This window comes from Ceratotherium simum, chromosome 19, assembly GCF_057802395.1.
Source record: "Ceratotherium simum simum isolate JZ-2026a chromosome 19, ASM5780239v1, whole genome shotgun sequence".
Lineage (NCBI taxonomy): Eukaryota > Metazoa > Chordata > Mammalia > Perissodactyla > Rhinocerotidae > Ceratotherium > Ceratotherium simum.
In genome coordinates, this window is record NC_141918.1 from 55,136,596 (window position 1) to 55,159,856 (window position 23,261).

The following is a 23,261-nucleotide window of genomic DNA, read 5'->3' on the forward strand; positions in this document are numbered from 1 at the left end:
AAAGCACAATACAGCACGTTCTCCTTGTACATCAAGGCCTTCTGATACCCTTCATAACAGTCCCCTGCCGCTCTTCAACAGGGCCCTCGGATTCCGAGGCACGATCCCAGGAAGTCCATGTCCCCTCGCTGCCATGACAACCACAGCTGTCATCATCTGCGCATCTCAACCAGTCAAGATTTTGAACAGCATTCACTTGCTGCAGTCCATATTATAAAACCAATTTTCTCCAAATATAAAATAGTATTAGAACGCTTTGTCAAATGCCCCTGCTCAAATACCTTGATTAGTTTATAGGGATTAACTAACAGCCAACTAGGAAGGGGAATGTGACCTAGTTTAAGGCATCTGAGGAAGGAGGAGAAGGGAGGGGCCTTCCCAGGGCAAAGGGGAGCATTAATGTTTTAGGGCCAGGAAAAGAAGCTGGCATTTATGTAACTTGCAAAAAGAGAAAGTTTCAGCATTCACAGCATGTTTAGACAAGTTTAAGATGTCATCCAATGTGATTTTATAAATAACATTCGGTATTAGATCACGTACGTATAGGTTCATGACAAAGGCCTACACTGAACCTCTGACCTTCAGCTCTAGTAAACACAGCAGGCCCCAGGAGCCTGGCTCAGGCCTTTCAGGAGGACTCCTGAGGGGGAATTCAGGTCATGTGGTCATTGTGTCTCCCTGGACACAAGAAGTCGTCCTTCTAATGGAGGTGAGCCCAAGCTCAGCTCAATCCCAACGTCTCATGGTGCTGAAATGTGCTTCAGGGAGGCAGGACATGCTCTCAGAGGCAGAACAAAGCCCCCCAAAACTCAACTTGAGGTTTGTCAAGAAGGCAGAGGAGGGTGCCTTCCAAAGTTCTCCCCTGGTGGTTGGGGAGGGTTTGTTCATCATATATTTTTTAATAAGAAAACAATAAAACTGAAAATGCAAGACTACCTTGGGGGTTAAAAAGCAGTTATTTCAGAGGAAAAACCTCTAATTACAAGGACTGTGGGAGAGGAGAGGGGGCAGGGGGAGGGGAATGTACAGGAGAGGCAGGAACAGCAGCAAGAAGAAGCAACTGAAGACAGGATAAGAAGCATCAGGAACCCACATAGGAGTGACAGGCAGGTGTCCAGTCTGAGTGTTTTTAGCTGCAAGTAACAGAAAACCCACAGGCCTATTTTCCTCCTTTATTTCTCATATAACAAGAAGGCTGCAGATGGCTCTTGCTGGTGTAGGCTCAACAGCTCAGCGATGTCAGGGTTCACATCTCTGATCCAAATCCTGTTCCTCATGGTCATTAGATGCTGCTGCACGCCTAACCGAAAGACGGCCAAGAAGAACGGGGTTGGAAATGGAGATGGGCCAGGCAACCAAGTCCCTAACACAGCAAGAAAACTGGGCCAACTGGTTTCTCTGAAAGGGGAAGAGTCTGGCAAGATGGGCAGCTGAGTCCACCAAATGGACCCTCAGCTCCCCGGCTGGTCTACAGGCTGAGTCCAGGGGAACTCGTAAATCTCCACACCACATTAGCACAGGGGCAGAGGGACCCAACACCAGCTTCACACTCACGTGTCTTTCAGTGGTATTACCCAAGAAACTACCTGCAGAACTCTTTCAAAAAAAACGCTGCGACTTTGTGAATGAAGTAGTAAGGAGAAACATGAACTTGAATTAATACAAAATACAACCCAATTCAAAAGGCACATTTATTTACAAAGATACAGAGTATAAATGTCATAAGAAACAAAGGAAATAAAATTATGGGCATAATATTTACACAAAAGTATAGGCAAAACTCATCAAGAAGATTCCTTAAATACTTCTACTCCTAGAATTTAACAATCAAAATCAGTTTCTAAGAATAGTTCTTTGTCACCTCAGGAAGACTGTTTAGGAGGCTCAATCTACATGATTCAAACTACAACTATCCTAAAGAAAAAAAAAAATAGTTTTATATTCTTTGAAAATCTCCAAGTTCCTGGAGGCCAACTCAACCAGATCACTACCAATGTTTAAAAGATTCAAAGGCTCTTAAATTAAGAAGTCATATAACTGCTTTAAGAAATTGTTTTTAAAAACCCAAATACACTATCATTTGCTGAGTACTACAACACAAACCTAGTGTACATTACTTTCTTAATCCATTAAAATCCATTAAAATGGTTTTTCTCAGCAATAGTGAGATCCTACTGTTCTCTAATGAGAAACATTAAGTCATTTCTATTCAGCTCTCAGGAAAACCATTCGAAGTGTGTCTTCAGCTTTTAATAACGTTAACATGCATGAAAAAAGTCCATGCCCCTAACTATCCCCAGTACCCAGGTAAACGCTGGATCTTCCCAGACCAGAGACAGGTGTCAGGAGTCAGGACCCGTCAGACCTCTGCCCTAGCACATCCCCATGCAGAGGCTTCATGTAACCACACTAATAGGAGATGCGCTCCCCTAACAGGCTGTGAAAGAGCTGCCAGCGTGTTTCTGCACTTGCCTTGTGCGTGCAGGCACAGCTCGCAGTGTGCACACCTTGGTCAGCATCTTTCGTGTCTGTCAGGTCTTCCTTTAGTTCACTGTCCTTCTGACTGCAAAATGTGATGTCCAAACTGAAATAAAGCAAAAGTTCAACAGAGAGATTATTCTAATGTAAAAACAGAATGGCACACCAGCCCCCAGTGACCCTCAGGGCTGAATTCCTACAACAACGAACAGTTGAGTGGGCTACATGCAGGCACTGTGCGCTGAGGACACAAGAGCAAGCGAGACCGTCTCGGCCGCATGGACTGAGCTCCCCCCAGGGGACCACAGCTGAGCCTCTGCGTGTCCAGCCCTAAGCTAGTGCTAGAAAATTCACAGAAAGATTTGGTTCTTTCTCTAAGATGCTCAAAGTTGGTTGGAGAGAAAATGCGAAGACCGGTGAACAGTATAAGACACCCCAGCACACCTCATTTACCCACTATCATTGAGAAACAGTGTGTTCCACCCAAGTGAATTTCTTCAGTAACTGAAGGTTTTCAAACATCCCAGAATTTTAATAAACCAAGTTCTAGTCACTGCTCTGCCAGTTAGATGTGGTCTTACGGGCAGAGCCCTGGGAGGCTCATTTTCCTTGTGTATAAAACAGGTAACACTGGCCTGGGTGGGTTTTTTTTAAGGATATTGCTGTGAAGATCAAATTAGATGAGTAAAAAAGTACTTTGCAAGGTATAAATTTCTACACAAATATTAAACGCTGATTTTTAGGCACATTTATGTTTGTCTGTTTGCTTTTATTTTATTTATTTATTTTTTGCCCCAAAGCCCCAGTAGATAGTTGTATGTCATAGCTGCACATCCTTCTAGTTGCTGTATGTGGGATGCGGCCTCAGCATGGCCGGAGAAGCGGTGCGTCGGTGCGCGCCCGGGATCCGAACCCGGGCCACCAGCAGCGGAGCGCGTGCACTTAACCGCTAAGCCACGGGGCCGGCCCACATTTATGTTTTTTGATTGTAATAGTTCTAAAGTAAACTACATACTTTTTTGTCTTCTTAGAGTTAAGAATATAATTTTCTGAGTCAACATGATAAACACTGGATATTGCGCGGGGGCAGACAGGGTAACTCAGAGGCCACACGGCCTGGATCGTGAGAGGACCATTTTCCCACTCTGGTATGCTCTTTGAGTTGCCCTTCAATGTTTCTGTCTCCTCCTCTGCCGACGGCCACCACTCCTCAACACGAGCCACCCGACTTGAGACGCTGTCCCTCCTTCACAGTCCTCTCCTTCCCACGGCTTATTCTTAGGTACTACCTCAACTAAATTATGAGACGGGAAAACCGCCCCCAAAATTAGAATCATTTCTAAATTAGAGAAAAGTGACTTCAAGTAAGGAGCCGTCTTGAGGATCAAGCGTTTGGAATACAATGTGTGTCCTTGTAAGCAACCCAGAAGCACTGTCATTGAAGACAATTATGATCCCATTTGCTTTTTTAAAAGCATATTCTATTTAACAAATAATCCAAAATCTTGGTATTTGACTGAGAAAAATACAAGAGTATTCCCATTTAACTATGGTGGGCTGAATCTATCGCACCGCTCTTCTCTGTTCCTCTCCAAGTTTCAGACACCCAGTTCCTACCACAGACAGCAACAGCAAGTTAGCACCTATCTAGGATAAACCATTATAAACTTATGTACAAGCATTTTTCAAATTCAGTGTTTTATTTCAGAAAACTTCATAGTAGGCAAAAAGCTCAACTGAGCATGTAAAAGCTAACAAAAACAACAGAAACATTAGCAGCAGCAACAATTGTACAGCCCATTCTGCACAATCGCTTCAAGAGACCTTGACTGCAAAGATTTATCATGACTACTCCACTACAGAAACACTGAAAAATGGACTTTACATTAATTATCGCTCACCCTTGAGGTTTCTGGACTAGAAAATGGAGAGGCCTCCCAAGACCTATTTTCTTTCTCAAAGGAATCATCCTCTTGGAAGGCAAATTTCTGCTTAAGTGCATGGGATATTAAAGACACGGGATCCCAGTGTGAGCTCTGTCTTTTCCTCTTATGAATGGGTCTACCTCCAGGTGACCTATTTTTTAAAAAAAATTGAATAAATTAAAACTTTGTGTAATTTAAGCTCCTTGTTGACAAACATAGCAGAAATACAAACATAATATATTACAATCTAATTTGTTTTCAAGAGATTGAAATCTTTACCATGGAATAAGGAATCTGGAGGGCACAGTAAATGAGGAATCAGAAAACCAACCAATCATGTGGCTGGAGCTCTACCGACGCCTTCTTACGACCTGGGATTTATCAAACATCTCTGTGCTGAAGATCTTTAGTTTTAATTTTCTAAATTTTCAGTGGAAAATTGAAAGAAACATCTAAGAACTCTTAAAAGGACTACAGAGTTCATGAAAAGAAAACCATTAGGCTAATTGTTCGTTCAATCTCCACTTAATGCCTACTATTATACCAGGCTCCATTTCACGTTTGAGGGTGGGGCAGTATCCCGCTCCCACAGAACATTCTGGTGGCAGGAGATCATCCGTGAACAAGGAACTGCAGAAAGCACTAAGTGCCTTGAATAAAATAAACAGGGTTATGTGATAGGGACCAAGGCAAAAGCACCTCAGATGAGGTGATAAGGAAAAGCCTAGAAAGGAGACGACATCCTCTTCAAGGAAACGACAAAGAGTCAGCTAAGTGTAAACATCCGGTAGATGCCTCAGGAAGGAGCCTGGCACATGTGAGAGAAAAGACAAACAGCTGGAAGCAGTGCAGAACACGGGACTAGGACACGAGGTCCGCAAAGGAAGTGAGGGCTGGATCCCAGGGGACTTTGGGGCCACAGCAAGGTGTCTGCACTGTATTCTAAGCACAGTGGAACCCACTAAAGGGTTTAGGCAGGAAATAGCATGATCTGACTTCAGTTTCTAAAGGATCACCCTGGTTACTACCTGGAGAAAAGACAAGGAGGCAAGAATGAAAACAGAGACCAGTAAGGAGGCTGGTGCAGAGTCCCAGCTAGATAAGATGGCAGCTGAGACTGGGGGTGGCAGCTGGGTCAGTAGGGTACACAAACTTGAGCAATATGCTGATGCAAAGGATACGGGATAGAAAGGAAAAGAAAAACAAGGATGAGTCCTACATGTTTGGACTGAGCAACTGGGTGATGGTGCTGCCATTTACTGAGATGCAAAAGACATGGGGAAGAACAGGTGTTCAAGGTGGAGGAAGGGAACAGGTAGGAAGGAAGAGTGCTGTTTGGACACATGACACTTGAGGTACCTGTGAGGCAGGCACACAAAGATGTCAAGCAGATATTCTGTCAAGTAGGCAGCGGGCTCAGCAGAGAGTCAGGGACAGAACTATCAGTGTGGGAGTCACTCGCGTATAGTGGATGTAAAGCCACAGGACTAGAGATCACCAGAGGAACAACGTGGATGCAGAAGGGAGGAGGGCTGAGGGCTCAGCCTCGGACACGCCAACATCTAGAGAACAGGCCCAGAAGGAAGAGTAAGCAAAGGACTAAGAAGGAGTGAACAATGAGATAAGAGGAAAACCAAGTGTGACTTCCATGAAGCCAAGTGAAGAAAATGTTCCCAGGAGAAGGGAACCACGGACTATCTCAAATGCTGCCAAGAGGTCAAGTAAGAGCAATGAGAACTGACCACTGGACTTAGCACCATGGGGTCACTGGTGACCTTGACAAGGGCAGTTTTCAATGGAGTGATGGGGACAGACACCATATTACAGTGGGTAGAAGAAGGCAGTGAGAAATGGGAACAAGCTATAGACAACATAAAGAATTGATATCAGAAAGGGGAACAGAGAACAATAACAGCTGGGGGATACATGTTTTGAAGCTGGGAAATACTCAGGTGTGAGGAGAAGAATAAAGTAAAGAAGGAAAATTTGACGATGCAGAAGACAGAAGAGACAATTTTAAGTGAAATCTTTGAGAAGATGAGAGAGAAGGGGAACCAGCGACCAAGGGGAGAGCCTGCACACAAACAAGAACACTTCACTCGCAGTAACAAGATGGAAGGCAGAGAGCACGGGCAGGAAACCTGCAAATGTAAAGCTGTGGGAAGTCGCATCTGATTTCGCAGCAATGTATACCACAGGTTAGTTGTAGAAACGTGAGAGAACAGAGGATGGAGGGTAGAGCCTGCTGGCCTCTTAGTTGTTTCTCCAGTGATGGTAAGAGAGTCACCACTTTACACTGACTGGGCCCACTGATGCCAGCAAGCCATCCAGTTGGGACCAAGTGTGCACATGCAGCCAGAAGATCTTCCTCTGCACCAGCTGCCTCACACAAGTGTCAAATCATAACCTCAGCAATCATGAAACGACTTATCTGTCCTAACACTATTATATAGGAAATATATTTATTTTCTCACCAAAACCCTCAGAGGGATTCCCAGGTGAACACAGCAGATCTCTGTGAAACCCTACTAAAGTGACAGTAAAGAGATGAAAAAGATGTATACGGATAGAGGCAGAGATGACAAGAGGAGAAAACAGAAGAGCTGCAGCAAAGTGTTGGAAGCTACGAAGGTGACGAGCGGAAGGTGAGCTGCTGTCCTGAAAACAGAGAGATTAAGGACAAGTCTACATACCGAATGAGATGCTCCTCCCCTGCTCTGTCCCTACTCAACTCTCGAAATGCCTGGCTTGCACCCACTGTGTAATCTCCGTCTCTCCTGACCAAGAAGGAGACTGGAGAGCTTTCTAGGAAAATCTCTAGCCACAAAGACAAAGCACAGGTTGCTGACCTATGGGGTCTGGCCAACAAAATGGTCAGGTCCTCTACTCAATCACTCAATTGTGAAGCCCACCAGTTAGCAAGCCCACCTCACACAAGGAACCTTCATCAGCTTTTCCTTGCCTCACTTTTAAATATGAATGTATGGCCAAGAATCACCAGATACTTAAGTAAGGCTCCAAACCAAAAACGGAGACCAAAAGCAACTAGAGGAAAAAAGGAACCCAGGAAAAACAGAGATAATTCAAGAGCAAGAGAAAACTCAGAACTATAGTTTATATCTTCACTGGAATAAGACAAACAGAAGCAAGAAGACACAAAAAAGGAGCATTCAGAGAAGAAATGCCTCCTACAAATTGAAGATATGATGGCAGGGGAAAATGCAATAGAAGAGCTGAAAGTTAAATTAAAGAATTTTCTTAGAAGGTACAATAAAAAAACAAAGAGAAAGAAAATGGTAAAGGAAAGATATGAAGATAAGAGGACTAATTTTGGCATTCAAACTTCTCACAGGAGTTCCACGAAAAGAACTGAGGGAAAGAACAGGAGAAAATAATCAGGGAACTGTTCATAAGAGATTTCCAAAAATGAGGGACCTAAAACTCTAGATTGATTGAGTCCACAGTGCCCAGGACGAGAAGTAAGAAAGAACTCTCCAGGGCACATCATCACAAAATTTCAGAACTCCAGGACCAACAAGATCTTAAATGCTTCAAGAATGAAGAAGCAGGTTTCACACACAGCGCCAGGAGTCAGAATGACATCAACTGCCCAAAAGGAACGCTGGAAGCTAGACATCAATGGAAGATTGTCTTCAAAATTCTGAGGAAAATCATTTTCTGCCTATTATTTTTCCAGCCAAACTAGCAATTAAGTGTGAGCATAAAATAATAACATTTTCAGATATGCAAGGTCTTAAAATAATCTACCTTCTACGCACCCTTTCTCAGGAAGCTACAGGAAGACACGAGAGCCAGGAAATGGGTGGTGCAATGGGAGAGACGGTAAGACATGCCCCCGACGGTGGTGAAGGAAACCCCCTGGATGGCAGCAGTGTGGCAGGCTTGGGGGCAACAGTGAGACGGGCAGGACAGATAGCTCCTGGGGGATTTCCAAAAGCAAATGGAACTCAGAGAGGATTAACTCCAATAAAAAAACAAACAAAATGTAATCCTAGCGTATGAAATGGCTTCCCTGTAAATGTTTACTGGTGTGATAAATTGTGCATACTCACTTAACTAAAGATTGTAATTTAACTACAGTGGGAAGATGTGATAAGAAGTGTATGTATGCGTGTGTGTTGGGAGTAGAGTGTTTAAGAGAACATATTCCTAATCTTTAACAATGGGAAGTAAATATAATTAAAATATCAAGAAATAGCAGAAGTATGCTGTTTCAAAAATATGGACATAATACACAGAAGAGTCAGAAAAACTGAAAATGATTCTCTCTTGGAGGGGAATTTGGGGTGAAGAGGAATAAAAGAAAAGACTTGTGTATGTCTACTTTGATAAATATAATAATTTTTTAAAACATCATTGATGAAATTTTGTTCCATTTCTCAAATTATGACCACATACCGTTCCACAGCACGAAGTGTAACCTTATTCATATCCTTTAGAACATCCAGCATGTTTGGAACATCATTATTTTTCTGGTTTTTTGGACCACGACTGTAACTGGTCTGACAAGCACCCGAGTGCTGTTTCTTCATTTCAGTTGCTGAATTATCTGAGTCACAAATATTATCAGACCCCGGTCGCACAGGAGAACACGGAAGCTGAGGGGGAAGTGGTGGAGGAGGAGCAGAAGGGAGCAATGATCTTGAAGACAGATCTCGTTGGTCACTGAGTTGAGCAGTCCCTGACGATGGCATTTGTCCCAAACCACTAGGCCCATCATTCAAGTCAAAGGCGCCTAAAAACAAAGTACCCTGTTGAAAAATCATGCAAAATTCTCTCCAACATAACACTAATTAGAACCAAAACAGGAACAATTTCTGTAACGCTACTAAGATAATGATATGTGGCGAGGAAGAAGAAGCAATCCCATCTACTTAGTAATTTCTGTAAGAGTCAAGCCAAATAGTAAATTTATTTTTAATCCAATTAGGATTCTCTGTGTAGGCCCTTATAGGGGGCAAGGAAGAGAATGCATTTTAAAGAGAAAATAATAAGTGTTTTTTCAGTAATTCACATACAATCTGAATTTCATCCTCTATGTAAAAAAGCTAAAACATGATCAACAACTTGTAGTTAGAAACACTCAAACTGGCACATTCACTCTGATGACATGCTAGAAACACCCAAGCATATACTCTCTAAGCAGGAGCCTAAGATGAGGACTGAGTACTTAACTTTTTCACAACAGATTTGCTTATAAAAAGTTGTGTGAAACACGACTGCTAAAAAAAGTATGTGTATTTATATCTCATTTTAATTATTACACATTATATAAGAGTTATATACAAATCACATTATAAATACCTAATACTATATAAATATTATGCATTTTATATAAATTATATATGCGTGTATACAGATGTGTATAAATGCACATATATATTATGTATGTGTGTGTGTGTTGGTGAAAGCAAGTTATGTCTCTAAAAATTTAGAAAAGGATCACCTGGAAAACATTCATTAACTTGGTGGAATTATAGCAGAAATAACTTCAAACTACAAAAATATGAAGCCTCAAACCTATACTCTTCTTTCAAATTAATGCATTCCTCCTCTTAAATTTTCAATGCTTATATGAAAAGTTAGAAAAGCATACTTATAAAACAAGGCTTTGTAATAGAAAAGTACAATCTTCAGCAGTATAGCTAGCTCTTCTTTAAACCAAAGCCATCCGCCTCACTATAAATGTGTCCTAATTTGTTTTAAATAAACATCAGATATAATCTTATATACCCAACATCTTTTATCTCTAATGGCATTCACAAGATCTGTTAGCCTCAGACACTCTTACTCAGAATTGTACTGACTCACACACTAGATGAGTGCCCTCTAACTGAAACCACAGCCCGGTATGTTACCCACCAGAACCTGTGCTGTTTTCCAGTTCCTGCATTCCCACAATTGCAGCAATCTGAGAGCGGAGAAAGGCCAGCTCATCTTCCAGGGCAACTATTTTTTTAATTGCAGCTTCACTTACAGGCCGATCATTTTTCATTGGTTTGTTATGTCTTAGAGCAGGTGACAACGGATCCCAAATTAGTTGCAAAGGGTATTCAACTTCTTCCTCTTCTTCATTTTTCCATATACTATTTCTGAGGGTGGAGGAAGGAAGAAACAGAGAGAAAGAGAGAGAGAAGGAGGGAGGGAAATTTTCCAAGAGGAATAAATTCTTTCAGTCAAAGAATAAAGACACCACAACAAAATCAGAGCTGCTCTCCTGACCCCATGACTGTCTCCAGCCTCAGCGAGGACAAACACAACTTCCTCTGTGACTTGTGTTCTCAACGGAGAGAAGAGAAGGCAGCCCTTAACAGGTGACCAGTGAGTGGTCAGTGGATGAAGAAACAAACCTTGCTTTTAGATGGTAAAACAAAAACAATCATCCTGTAACTCTTCTGCCTATTAGCTTTAAACACAGTACAAGTTTATTTACTTAGAAATAAAGATGGTTTATTTAGAAATTCTACATATTCTGAATATATGGTTCTGAAGGGCCTTATGTTCTGAAGGGTATTATGTTAGGGGTAATTTTATGGTATTCTAACATTTTGAAAATTGACCAGTCAAAATTTATTATTGACCATAATAAATTTAGGCAGGATATTTAAATGATTGACCCTATGTGCTTATAGCCTGTACCTGAATATACTAACAGACAAGATACTACTCCACAGGGCTAACACATCCAGATTTTCAAATATATTTAACATCATTGCTTGGTGTACAATAAGAACAATGTAAGTTTTGGCTAAATATATAAAGTAAAATGAATCTCGTATCTAGTATAGGAAACAGCTTTCTCCTAAAAATGAACACTGTGATTCTGATATCCTTTTAATATCATTTCTTCCTAGGCCTCCTGTTAGGTTTAAATGCACCTTAAAAAAAAACTGGATGGGCCCGGCTCAGTGGTGCAAGCAGTTAGGTGCGCGCGCTCCGCTGTGACGGCCCGGGGTCCGCCAGTTCGGATCCCGGGCACACACCGACGCACCGCTTGTCAAGCCATGCTGTGGCGGTGTCCCATATAAAGTGGAGGAAGATGGGCATGGATGTTAGCCCAGGGCCAGTCTTCCTCAGCAAAAACAGGAAGATTGGCAGATATTAGCTCAGGGCCAATCTTCCTCACCAAAAAAAAAAAAAAAAAAAAACTGGCTAAAAATGAGAAACAACTAGTTATCCTTATTAGGGAGATATTAGTAGGACACAGCTCAGTACAGAGACAAAACAAAAAGGCTCAATTAGTCTGAACAAACTCCAACACATGCAAGAATTCAGATTATAGCCCGTACCCCACTTCCAAGATAAGTATATAAAATTACCGAAATCTGAGATAACTGGCCTCTTCATCGTTTGCCACACACAAAATATCAGCAAAAGATGGAACTACAGATCCATAGTTAGCAGAGTCTACAGAGTTCAAGACTGGGATCAACTAAAGGGAAAAGGAAAAACAGTCATTGCTCTGCAGGGAGTGGGAGAGACATGCCCGTGGAAATTCAATAAGCTAAAAATCCAAAAGTGGAATGGAAAAGGATATTCAATAGAAAAACATGCACCTATTAGCGAGAAAAAATACGGAGGAAAATGTTATTCTACAGTCTAAACACAAAGCAATATTCTCTCCCCGGTTAATGTCATCTGTCACAAAACACAAGCTAGAAGAAAAGATAAGCTACTCAAGTGTTGCTCTGCACCTGCCCATCTTGAGTGTAACTATATACAGAAATAAACATAAAACACATGTGAAATGACTTGTTTCCAGGGACAGACTAATGGCTTTGGGCTTTCAGGAAACATTTCTTCTTTTGTTCAACCCTACACCCCTAGAAGCACCCAGGATTATTTTACACATGATGCTTAAACAATGCATGTTGACTGACTTACCTCAAAATTAGGCCTGGGACAAGGTTCTAGAGGAAGAATTTTTCCAATAATGCGAACAATACTCCGAGCTGATCCATAGTCTTTATTTTCCCAAATCTGCAAAACCTATTTAACATAAAGCATTGTTTAAAAAGTACTCTAGATAAAGACAAATTTGGAAGCCTTAAGCATCAGGGCTGACAATATCAAGGAAAGAATTAGCAATATTGAGGAAAGCAATGCAGAAATGCTCCAGATGGAGGAGGAAAGAGAACTAAGACTAAAAAGAAATGAAGAAACTCTCTGAGAAATATCCAACTCAATTAGGAAATCCAACATAAGGATTATAGGTATTCCAGACAGAGAAGAGAGGGAAAAAGGAGCAGAGAACTTGTTCAAATAAATAATAGCTGAGAAGTTCCCAAACCTGGGGAAGGAGCTGGAAATACCAGTGAATGAAATAAATAGATCTCCTAAATATATCAACAGGAAAAGACCCTCTCCAAGGCACATAGTAGTAAAGCTGGCAAAAGTCAACGACAAAGGAAAAATATTAAGGGTAGCTAGACAAAAAAAAATAACGTACAAAGATTTCCTATCAGGCTCTCAGCCGATTTCTCAACAGAAACTTTACAGGCTAGGAGAGAGTGGAACGATATATTCAAAATTCTGAAGGACAAAAACTTTCAGCCAAGGGGCCGGCTCTGTGGCTTAGCGGTTAAGTGCACGCGCTCTGATGCTGGCGGCCCGGGTTCAGATCCCGGGCGCGCCCCGAGGCACCACTTCTCCATCCAACACGAGGCCGAGTCCCACGTACAGCAACTAGAAGGATGTGAACCTATGACATACAACTATCTACTGCGGCTTTGGGGGGAAAAAAATGAATAAATAAAATCTTTAAAAAAAAAAAAACTTTCAGCCAAGAATACTCTATCCAGTGAAAATATCCTTCAGATATGATGGAGAAATAATAACTATCCCAGATAAGCAAAAGCCAAGGGAGTTCATTGCCACAAGACCCCCACTACGAGAAGTGCTCAAGAAGGCCCTCATCCCTGAGAAAAAAAAGAGAAGGTGGATTCAAAGTTTTGAACAAGGAGGAAAATAGGTCAACAAAACCATAAAAATTGCATCTCTCTATCAGAATAGATTAGCAAACACAATTATAAAACCAAAGATCAAGGGAAAGTAAGCACCAAAAGTAAATATAACCTCATCATGTTAAACACAAACTCACAACACTAGAAGGAATAAGATGTGACAACAATAACTTAGAAGGGGAAGAGGAAAGGGATTGAGTCAACTTAGTCTAAGGGAATAAGAGGCCATCAAAAAACGGACTATCACATCCATGAGATTTTTTATACAAACCTCATGGTAACCACTAACCAAACACTCAGAACAGAATCACACACGATAAAGACAGAGAAAACTAAGAGAACCCCCATACAGAACTACCAAACCAAATTGGTAGTCCAAAACACACAGGACTAGAAACAAAGAAATGCAAAAGAACCGCAAAAAGAGTGATAAAACAGCAACAATAAGCCCTCATATATCAATAATTACCCTAAATGTAAATGGACTGAACTCGCCAATCAAAAGACACAGAGTGGTGGGATGGATTAAAAAACAAGACCCAACAATATGCTGCCTCCAGGAAACCCATCTCAGTACTAAAGACAAATACAGGCTCAGAATGAAAGGATGGAAGACAATACTCCAAGCTAACGGCAAACAAAAGAAAGCAGGTGTTGCCATACTTAGATCAGACAAAGTTGAGTTCATGAGAAATCAATGAGAGACAAAGAGGGGCAATATATAATGATAAAAGGGACACTCCACCAAGAAGACATATCACTTTTAAATATATATGCACCCAATACAGGAGCACCAAGGTACATGAAGCAACTATTAACAAACCTAAAAGGAGATATTAACAACAACACAATAATAGTAGGGGATCTTAACACCCCACTTACATCAATGGATAGATCATCCAGACAGAAAATTAATAAGGAAATAATGGACTTAAATGAAAAACTTGATGAGATGGACTTAACAGATACATATAGAGTACTCAATCCAAAAACAGCAGATTACACGTTCTTCTCAATTGCGCATGGAATATTTGCAAGAATAGATCGTATGTTGGGAAACAAGGCATGCTTACATAAATTTAAGAAGACTGAAATCATAACAAGCATCTTTTCTGACCATAACGCCATGAAGCTAGAAACCAACTACAAGAAAAAAAACGGGAAAGTGACAAAGCTGTGGAGACTCAACAACATGCTACTAAACAACCAATGGATCATTGATGAAATTAAAGGAGAAATCAAATCATATCTGGAGACAAATAAAAATGAAAATACACCATACCATCTCATATGCGATGCAGCAAAAGTGGTCCTGAGAGGGAAACTCATAGCAATACAGGCCCACCTTAACAAACAAGAAAAAGCCCACATAAGCAACCTCAAATTACACCTAACAGAATTAGAAAAGGAAGAAAACAAACAAAGCCTAAAGTCAGCAGAAGGAGGCAAATAATAAAAATCAGAGCAGAAATAAATGAAATTGAAATCAAAAAAACAGTAGAAAGCATCAATGAAACAAAGAGCTGGTTCTTTGAGAAGATAAAACTGACAAACCCTTAGCCAGACTCACCAAGAAAAAAAGAGAGAAGGCTCAAATAAATAAAATTAGAAAAGAAAAAGGAGAAATTACAACAGATACCACAGAAATACAAAAGATTATAAGAGAATACTATGAAAAACTATATGCCAACAAATTGGACAATCTAGAAGAAATGGATAAATTCTTAGACTCATACAACCTCCCAAAAGTGAATCAAGAAGAAACAGAGAACCTGAATAGACCAATCACAAGTAAAGAGATTGAAACAGTAATCAAAAACCTCCCAAAAAATAAAAGTCTAGGACCAGATGGCTTCTCTGGAGAATTTTACCAAACATTCAAAGATTTAATACCTATCCTTCTCAAACTATTCCAAAAACCAGAGGAAGATGGAACACTTCCCAACACATTCTATGAGGCCAACATCATCCTGATACCAAAGCCAGACAAAGACAACACTAAGCAAGAAAACTACAGACCAATATCCCTGATGAACATAGGCGCAAATCCTCAGCAAAATGTTAGCAAACCGTGCCTGGCCCAGTGGTGTAGAGGTTAAGTGTGCGTGCTCCGCTGCAGCAGCCCCGGGTTTGGATCCCGGGTGCACAGCGACACACCGGTTGTCAAGCCATGCTGTGGCGGCATCCCATATAAAGTGGAGGAAGGTGGGCACATATGTTAGCCTAGGGCCATCTTCCTCAGCAAAAAAAAAAAAAAAAAAAAAAAAAAAGAGGAGGATTGGCGACAGATGTTAGCTCAGGGCTGATCTTCCTCACCAACAAAAAAAAAAAAAAAATTGCCAAACTGAATACAGCAATACATTAAAAAGATCATACACCATGATCAAGTGAGATTTATACCAGGGACACAGGGATGGTTCAACATCTGCAAATCAATCAATGTGATACACCACATCAACAAAACGAGGAATAAAAACCATGTGATCATCTCAATAGACGCAGAGAAGGCATTTGACAAGATCCAACATCCATTTATGATAAAAACTCTCAACAAAATGGGTATAGAAGGAAAGTACCTTAACATAGTAAAGGCCATAAATGACAAACCCACAGCCAACATCATACTCAATGGGGAAAAACTGAAAGCCATTTTTCTGAAAACAGGGACAAGACAAGGGTGCCCACTCTCACCACTCTTATTCAACACAGTACTGGAGGTTCTGGCCAGAGCAATTAGGCAAGAAAAAGAAATAAAAGGAGTCCCAAAAGGCAATGAAGAAGTGAAACTCTCGCTGTTTGCAGATGACATGATCTTATATATAAAAAACCCTAAAGAATCCATTGGAAGACTATTAGAAGTAATCAACAACTACAGCAAAGTTGCAGGGTACAAAATCAACTTACAGAAATCAGTTGCATTTCTATATACCAACACCAAACTAACAGAAAGAGAACTCAAGAATATAATTCCATTTACAATTGCAACAAAAAGAATAAAATATCTAGGAATAAACTTAAGCAAGGAAGTGAAAGACCTATACAAAAAAAACTACAAGACATTATTGAGTGAAATCATTGATGACATAAAGAAATGGAAAAATATTCCATGCACTTGGATTAGAAGACTAAACATAGTTAAAATGTCCATATTACCTAAAGCAATCTACAGATTCAATGCAATCCCAATCAGAATCCCAATGACATTCTTCACGGAAATAGAACAAAGAATACTAAAATTCATATGGGGCAACAAAAGACCCCAAATGGCTAAAGCAATCCTGAGAAAAAAGAACAAAGCTGGAGGCATCACAATCTCTGACTTCAAAACATACTACAAAGCGATAGTAATTAAAACAGCATGGTACTGGTACAAAAACAGACACACAGGTCAATGGAACAGAATTGAAAGCCCAGAAATAAAACTTCACATCTACAGGCAGCTAATCTTTGACAAAGGAGCTAAGGACATACAGTGGAGAAAGGAAAGTCTCCTCAATAAATGGTGCTGGGAAAACTGGACAGCCACTCACAAAAGAATGAAAGTAGACCACCTTCTTTCGCCATTCACAAAAATTAACTCAAAATGGATCAAAGACCTGAAGGTGAGACCTGAAACTATAAAACTCCTGGAGGAAAATACAGGTAGTACACTATTTGTCATTGGCCATAAAGGGATCTTTTTGAATTCCATGTCTACTCAGACAAGGGAAACAAAAGAAAAAATAAACAAGTGGAACTTCATTACATTAAAGAGCTTCTACAAGGCAAATGAAACCAGGATCAAAATGAATGCATTCCCACCAGCTGGGAAAATTTGCAAACCATATATCCCACAAGGGATTAATCCCATAATATATAAAGAACTCATGCAACTGAACAACTAAAAAACAAACAACCCAATCAAAAAATGGGCAGAGGAAATGAACACTTTTCCAAAGAAAATATACAGATGTCCAATAGGCACATGAAAAGATGTTCAACATCACTAATCATCAGGAAAATGCAAATCAAAACCACACTAAGATATCACCTCACGCCTGTTAGAATGGCTATAATCACCAAGACAAAAAACAAAAAATGCTGGAGAAGATGTGGAGAAAAGGGAACTCTAATCCACTGCTGGTGGGAATGCAAACTGGTGCAGCCTCTACGGAAAACAGTATGGAGATTCCTCGAAAAATTAAAAATAGAAATACCTCACAATCCAGCTATCCCACTACTGGGTATCTACCCAACAAACCTGAAATCAACAATCCAAAGAGGCTTATGCAACCCTATGTTCATCACAGCATTATTCACTATAGCCAAGAAGTGTAAGCAACCAAGTGTCCAGTGACTGATGAGTGGAAGAAGATGTGGTATATATATACTATGGACTCCTACTCAGCCATAAAAAAAGACAAAATCCTCCCATTTGCAACAACTTGGATGGACCTGGAGGGTATTATGTTAAGTGAAATAAGCCAGAAAGAGAAAGACAAACACTGCATGATTTCACTCATATGTGGAAGATAAATCAACACACGGACAGATAGAACTGTTTGGTGGTTACCAGGGGCAAAGGGGGTGGGAGGTGGGCACAGGGGTGGAGGGATGCATTTATATGGTGACTGACAATAATATACAACAAAAATTTCACAATAAAAAAAAAGTACTCTATTAAGCATGTTTATATATCTATGAAAAAAATGTAAAATATGCAATACCATTTATCTTTAAAAAGAAAATATAGATGGTGTACTCAAAGTATTTTCCTCAAAGAATTAAACTGTTAATGTCTTTTTTCATTTTATTTAAAAAAAAAAATACACATTCCAGAAAGAAAAATCTTTTAAGAAAGAACCACAAATTCATTTTATTTCTGATAATGTCCAAATACCTTGGGAAACTTGGTTCAGAAAAAGTGCCTCCCCTCCTCCCAGCTAAAAATCCTATCTTTTGGTCCAATCAAAAATCTCCTTTACAGAAGAGATGAAGAGGGACAGGAATGAATCAGGTCCTAGACAACTGAAGAGCTCCTTACTTACAGCGGAATACAGCTGCCGGAGGCCAGTTCTTGAAGAGATAGTAGAAATGAAGTGTGCTACTAACACTCGAATAACACTGTCCTTCAGCTCGGGCTTCCCCTATTCCCACAAGAACCTCCCAAAAAATGTGTCATGACATTTATTCTTTTGGCAGAGATTTTAACACAAAGAAAGCATTTTCTCTCTTTAAAAAACATTAAAAATTGGACTTTTTATTTTTCCTAAGATCCTATAACAAAGTTTATTCTGAGCAACAGATATAGGTAGCATCCCATTAGCATCCTCATGGATATGAGCAGTAAGCAGATGGATACGGTTCTGGAACTCAGGAGAAAAAGTGGCATTAGAAAGACAGATTTGGGGGCCGGCCCCGTGGCTTAGTGGTTAAGTGCGCGCGCTCGGATGCTGGCGGCCCGGGTTCGGATCCAGGGCGCTCACCGACGCACCGCTTCTCTGGCCATGCTGAGGCCGTGTCCCACATACAGCAACTAGAAGGATGTGCAGCTATGACATACAACTATCTACTGGGGTTTTGGGGGGGAAAATAAATAAATAAATAAAATCTAAAAAAAAAAAAAATGTACACACCTTAATTAAAAATACTTTAAAAAAAAAAAAAGAAAGACAGATTTGGGAATCATCAGCACACAGAACACACGATACAGGCAGGACTGAGGAAAACTGGAGCTAGAGAGAAAGATCTGGAATTCATCAGCACACAGAATCCTCTGCACGAAGTCATGCCATTCCTCTTTTTAGGCGGTAAGGGCTCTGAATCTATCCAATCACATGCAAACACCCGAGCCTCACATTACATACTGACTCCATCAACCAGCCTCACAATCTTCCCTCAGCTCTGCCAGCTCAGCCTCCCTAACGTGCTCCACGCATTCTGTGCTCATTCTCAACCAGCCGGAAAGGTCTGCTGCCTCTTGGCCCATTCAATCCGTCCAATCTAATGTCCCATCATCCATTAACAACAACACATGCTCTTTTGGATTAAGCAATTTTCCTCACTCAAAAAAACCCAATATTACCCCAACTGCCAAGAATGTACCCGTGTGCTCAGGCGGCTCTGGTCTAACTCTAGCCCAGTACAGCTGTCAGATTCATATTCCTCTAAAAATTGGATTATTTCTGCTCTCGTGGGCTTCCTTAGCCCTGAATTCCTAACTAGTTCCGTGTTACTTTGTTTCATTTGCAGTTTTCTCTGCCCCCATTAGATTGTGAACTCTTTGCGGGCAGACATCTTCATATTCCTTTTGAATCCTTCAGGGCAGTATTTCTTAACCATAGGTATACTAGAATCACCTCGGAAGGTGCTCATCAAAGGAAATAAAATACAAGCCACATATGTGAATTAAATTATCCAGGAGCCACATTTTAAAAAGTAGAAAGAGACAGATGAAATTAATTTTCTTAATATATTTTATTTAATTCAATATGTATATATTATCATTTCAAAATATAATCAATATTTTAAAAATTAAAATGAGATTATTTTATATTCTTTTTTTCATATACTAAGTCTTCAAAATCCATATTGGTATATTTTACACCTATAGCAGATCTCAATTCAGAAATTTCAAGTACACTTAAAGGTGACATCTGGCCAGTGGCTACCATATTGAAGAGCGCAGCCTAGAGGATACAGATCCCAGACCCATTAACACTAGAATCTCTGCCGCCCTGAGCAATTATATTTAAAGTGTTTTACAGGCCACTCATATGTACACCCTTGCTGAGAACCACAGGCCTAGAAGCTTTGCTACAGTGAGGGCTACATACTATACAAAAAGTCACCCAACTACTGGTTAACTCGAATGGTACCTTCATATCTTGCTCTGCAATTTCCATCCTGACAAACTCTTGTCCTTCTCTCTCATCCCTTCACTGCCATTGACCATCTTCACCATTCTTATGCTTTCACCTCCTTCTCCTATTCCCGGTCCAGCATCCTCATTTTGACTTTACTGACTTTCCTACCAAGCAGGGATTTTCAAATTAATTGTTTCAGTGATATGCTCATTGCCACTCAAAAATGGTTCATCCTTTTGATATTATGTGTTCTCGTATTACTAATGGACAAATTACTCCAACCACTCTTAGCTAGAGAAAAAACATCACAAAATGACAATATTTGGAAAGACTAGTAATCCATGCTGACTTCAGCTGGGTATTCTGCAACCCCTTCACAACATGTTATGATCCCTACTGTGTCACCCAAAGCAATCACCGATCTGTGAAATCCCCAACGCCATCATCTCCATTACCTGCAAGTGGCCTTACCTCTGCTCTTACTGAGAAAACCAAGGATACAATTTGACACACATCAATTTCCATTTCTCTCCACAAAAAAATCTCTCCACCATCTCACGCTTTTATTCTCCTCTTGACTGTGCACCTTCTTTCCAAGGCTTATGTATTCATATGCCTTGCGTTGCTCAATCACTCTCTCTCTCATTTGTATCTTAAATTGCTCCCTGTCTATGAGGTTCTGCCCCAATACTTGCACAACATGCTCAAGTTACCTCTAATGTTGAAAAGAAAATTCAATCCTGCTGCTCCTTCAAGTTGATGCCCTCTCTCGATTTCTCTTCACAAACTTTTCAAAAGAAGGTTGCTGATGCTACCTCAGTCATGCCTCATACTACTACAATTTGCCTGCCACTCTCCACCTAGATAAATCCCTAAAGGCATCAATAATCTAATGATAAGCAAATCTTCAACCATTATTCAGTCCTCCTTATCTTCAATCTCACTATTTCGGAAATTCAAATGCTTCAAAAACACCCAAGGACATCTTCCATTATGTCAGCAAAGCCCATGGGTTCAAATATCAAAACAACACAGAGAACTCCAGATCTGAATCTCTTTTCTTTTCTACATTCTAGAACCATATATCCAATTATATGCAGGATATTTGTATTTATATATTCCAAAAGCACATCTGGCTCACCTTACCTCCCAACTCAAAACTAGTTCCTCACACTGAGTTGTTTATTTATAATAATGACACCATCATTCTTCAACTTACTTTTATCTAAAATCTTGGAATTATCATTGACTACTTTCTTCTAATTCACCACACCAAATAGCGTGGATTTGCCCATTCTGTAAGCCCCCCTACTATTTTGTGTATTTCTTATATTCAGTCTTGTATTATAATTATCTGTGTAAGTTTCTTATTCCTCATATTTCAAGCACCATGAATACACGAACCATGTACTGCTACTCTGTATCATCCACAGACCAAGCATACTGTCTTAGATGTAGATGCTCAATAAGCAGACAAAATTGGATTTGCTTATAATTCTCAGACCTATGTCATCCTCTCTCGTTAAGATTTATTCTGAATTTGTCGAGCTATAACTTGCCATTCTCTACCCAAATATCAAACTTAAGTTACCTTAAATAAACCACGAGATAATCCAAAATATATTTTATCTATGCAATAAATGTAATTCTATGAAGGCCATGTCTATGTTTTGCTTCATTTGTATCTTCTGTCAGCATTTCACCTATCAGGTAAATAGGTTCCTAATAATCTTGTTCCTTTTTCAACTCAAACTATCAAAGCTATACTATTACAAACTCACCTTTGTTATACGTAAAGGAAAGTAACAATGTCACCTTAAATTAAATGTTCACATATAAATCATTTTCAAAATGAGACCCAAGAACAAATACAACAGCTTCATTCGAATCCATTAAAAGACATTTACCTGGTCTATGGGAACACCAAAGTACTCCAGCATCTCTCTTAAGACATTCAATAGGACAGACATTGACGAAGCAAACACAGAAGCAAATTCAAGGAAACATTATCAGTTTCTTGAGACCTTTAGGGAAAAAAATTTAGAAAATATTACTCGACAAATAAATAACTGCCGCATAAACCGTATTACGCAGCCCGGATGAGCCCTTCCCTCGTATCTTAACCACCGTCGACTCTCCTCGGCCAGCACGACTCCGAAGTCAGAGGGAGAGGAGCGCGGCGGGGGAAGGGCTGGCGAGGAAACGCCGAGTCCCCGGTTACACCGCACCGGGAGTTCAGAGACGTCCGAGCCCGCGAAGGGCCGGTCACTAAATACCGTCGACCACACGACTGGACGCGCGGCAGGAGCGTCAAGCGAGGCCCCTCCCGAAAGCTCCGGGTGCAGCCGCGGGCCGGGCAGGGCTTTAACCAAGTGGGCAGCAGCTCCTCCTCACGCACACCCCCCTACCGGCTGTGAAGACAAGGAATACGAACCCCACACGGGCGCGCGATCGGGTCACCCGACCGCCAAGGCGCGGGCCGAGCCGGCGCGCGTCGGGTCACTGGCTGTGGCCCAGGCTCCCGGGGGCCGAACTCGCCGAGCTCCGCGGCCGAGCCTCCTGGCCCCGGACGTGCAGCCGCGGTCGTCGCGGCAGCCGCGGCAGGCTCCGTCAGGCCACAGGGGTCAGGGCCCCACTGCCCCGGGCTGGCCTGGAGCCCTCGCTCGGCGGGGTCGCTCTGGGGCCCGACCGCCGCCACCCCTGCGCCACCCACCTGCCGCCACCTCCGGGACCCGCTCACTACTTCCGCGTCCTCGGAGGAAAATCAAACTCCGCGCGCCGTGACCCGCGCCTGAGCTCATTGGACAAGGCTGGGGGTCGCTGCTTGTGATTGGCTGCGGAAGGACGTCAGGTTACGGGAGCTTATCTAGCCGGCACCGGCCTTCCGCGAGGCAGCCAATGAAAGCCAAGAGGCAGCTGGTGGGCGGGGCAGGCCGCCCGCGGACGCACGCGCAGGACGCGGTTCCGGGTTCCCGGGTGCGGTCGAATATGCCCGGTCTTGTGCAGCCTTTACCGGCCCTCGAGCAGGG

At 41.3% G+C, this 23,261-nt stretch overlaps 1 protein-coding gene across 1 annotated transcript; it reads right to left on the reverse strand.

Annotated features, from left to right (window-relative positions):
* Nucleotides 1-1,677: 1,677 nt before the first annotated feature.
* On the reverse strand, nt 1,678-22,932 carry MTFR2 (mitochondrial fission regulator 2). Its single transcript, XM_014781257.2, is given in 9 exon segments — nt 1,678-2,565; nt 2,567-2,584; nt 4,380-4,554; nt 8,823-9,159; nt 10,287-10,516; nt 11,744-11,856; nt 12,309-12,413; nt 22,140-22,256; nt 22,667-22,932. Coding segments are annotated over 8 exon segments (1,197 nt in total). The 5' UTR covers nt 22,203-22,256; nt 22,667-22,932; the 3' UTR covers nt 1,678-2,409.
* Nucleotides 22,933-23,261: the final 329 nt, after the last annotated feature.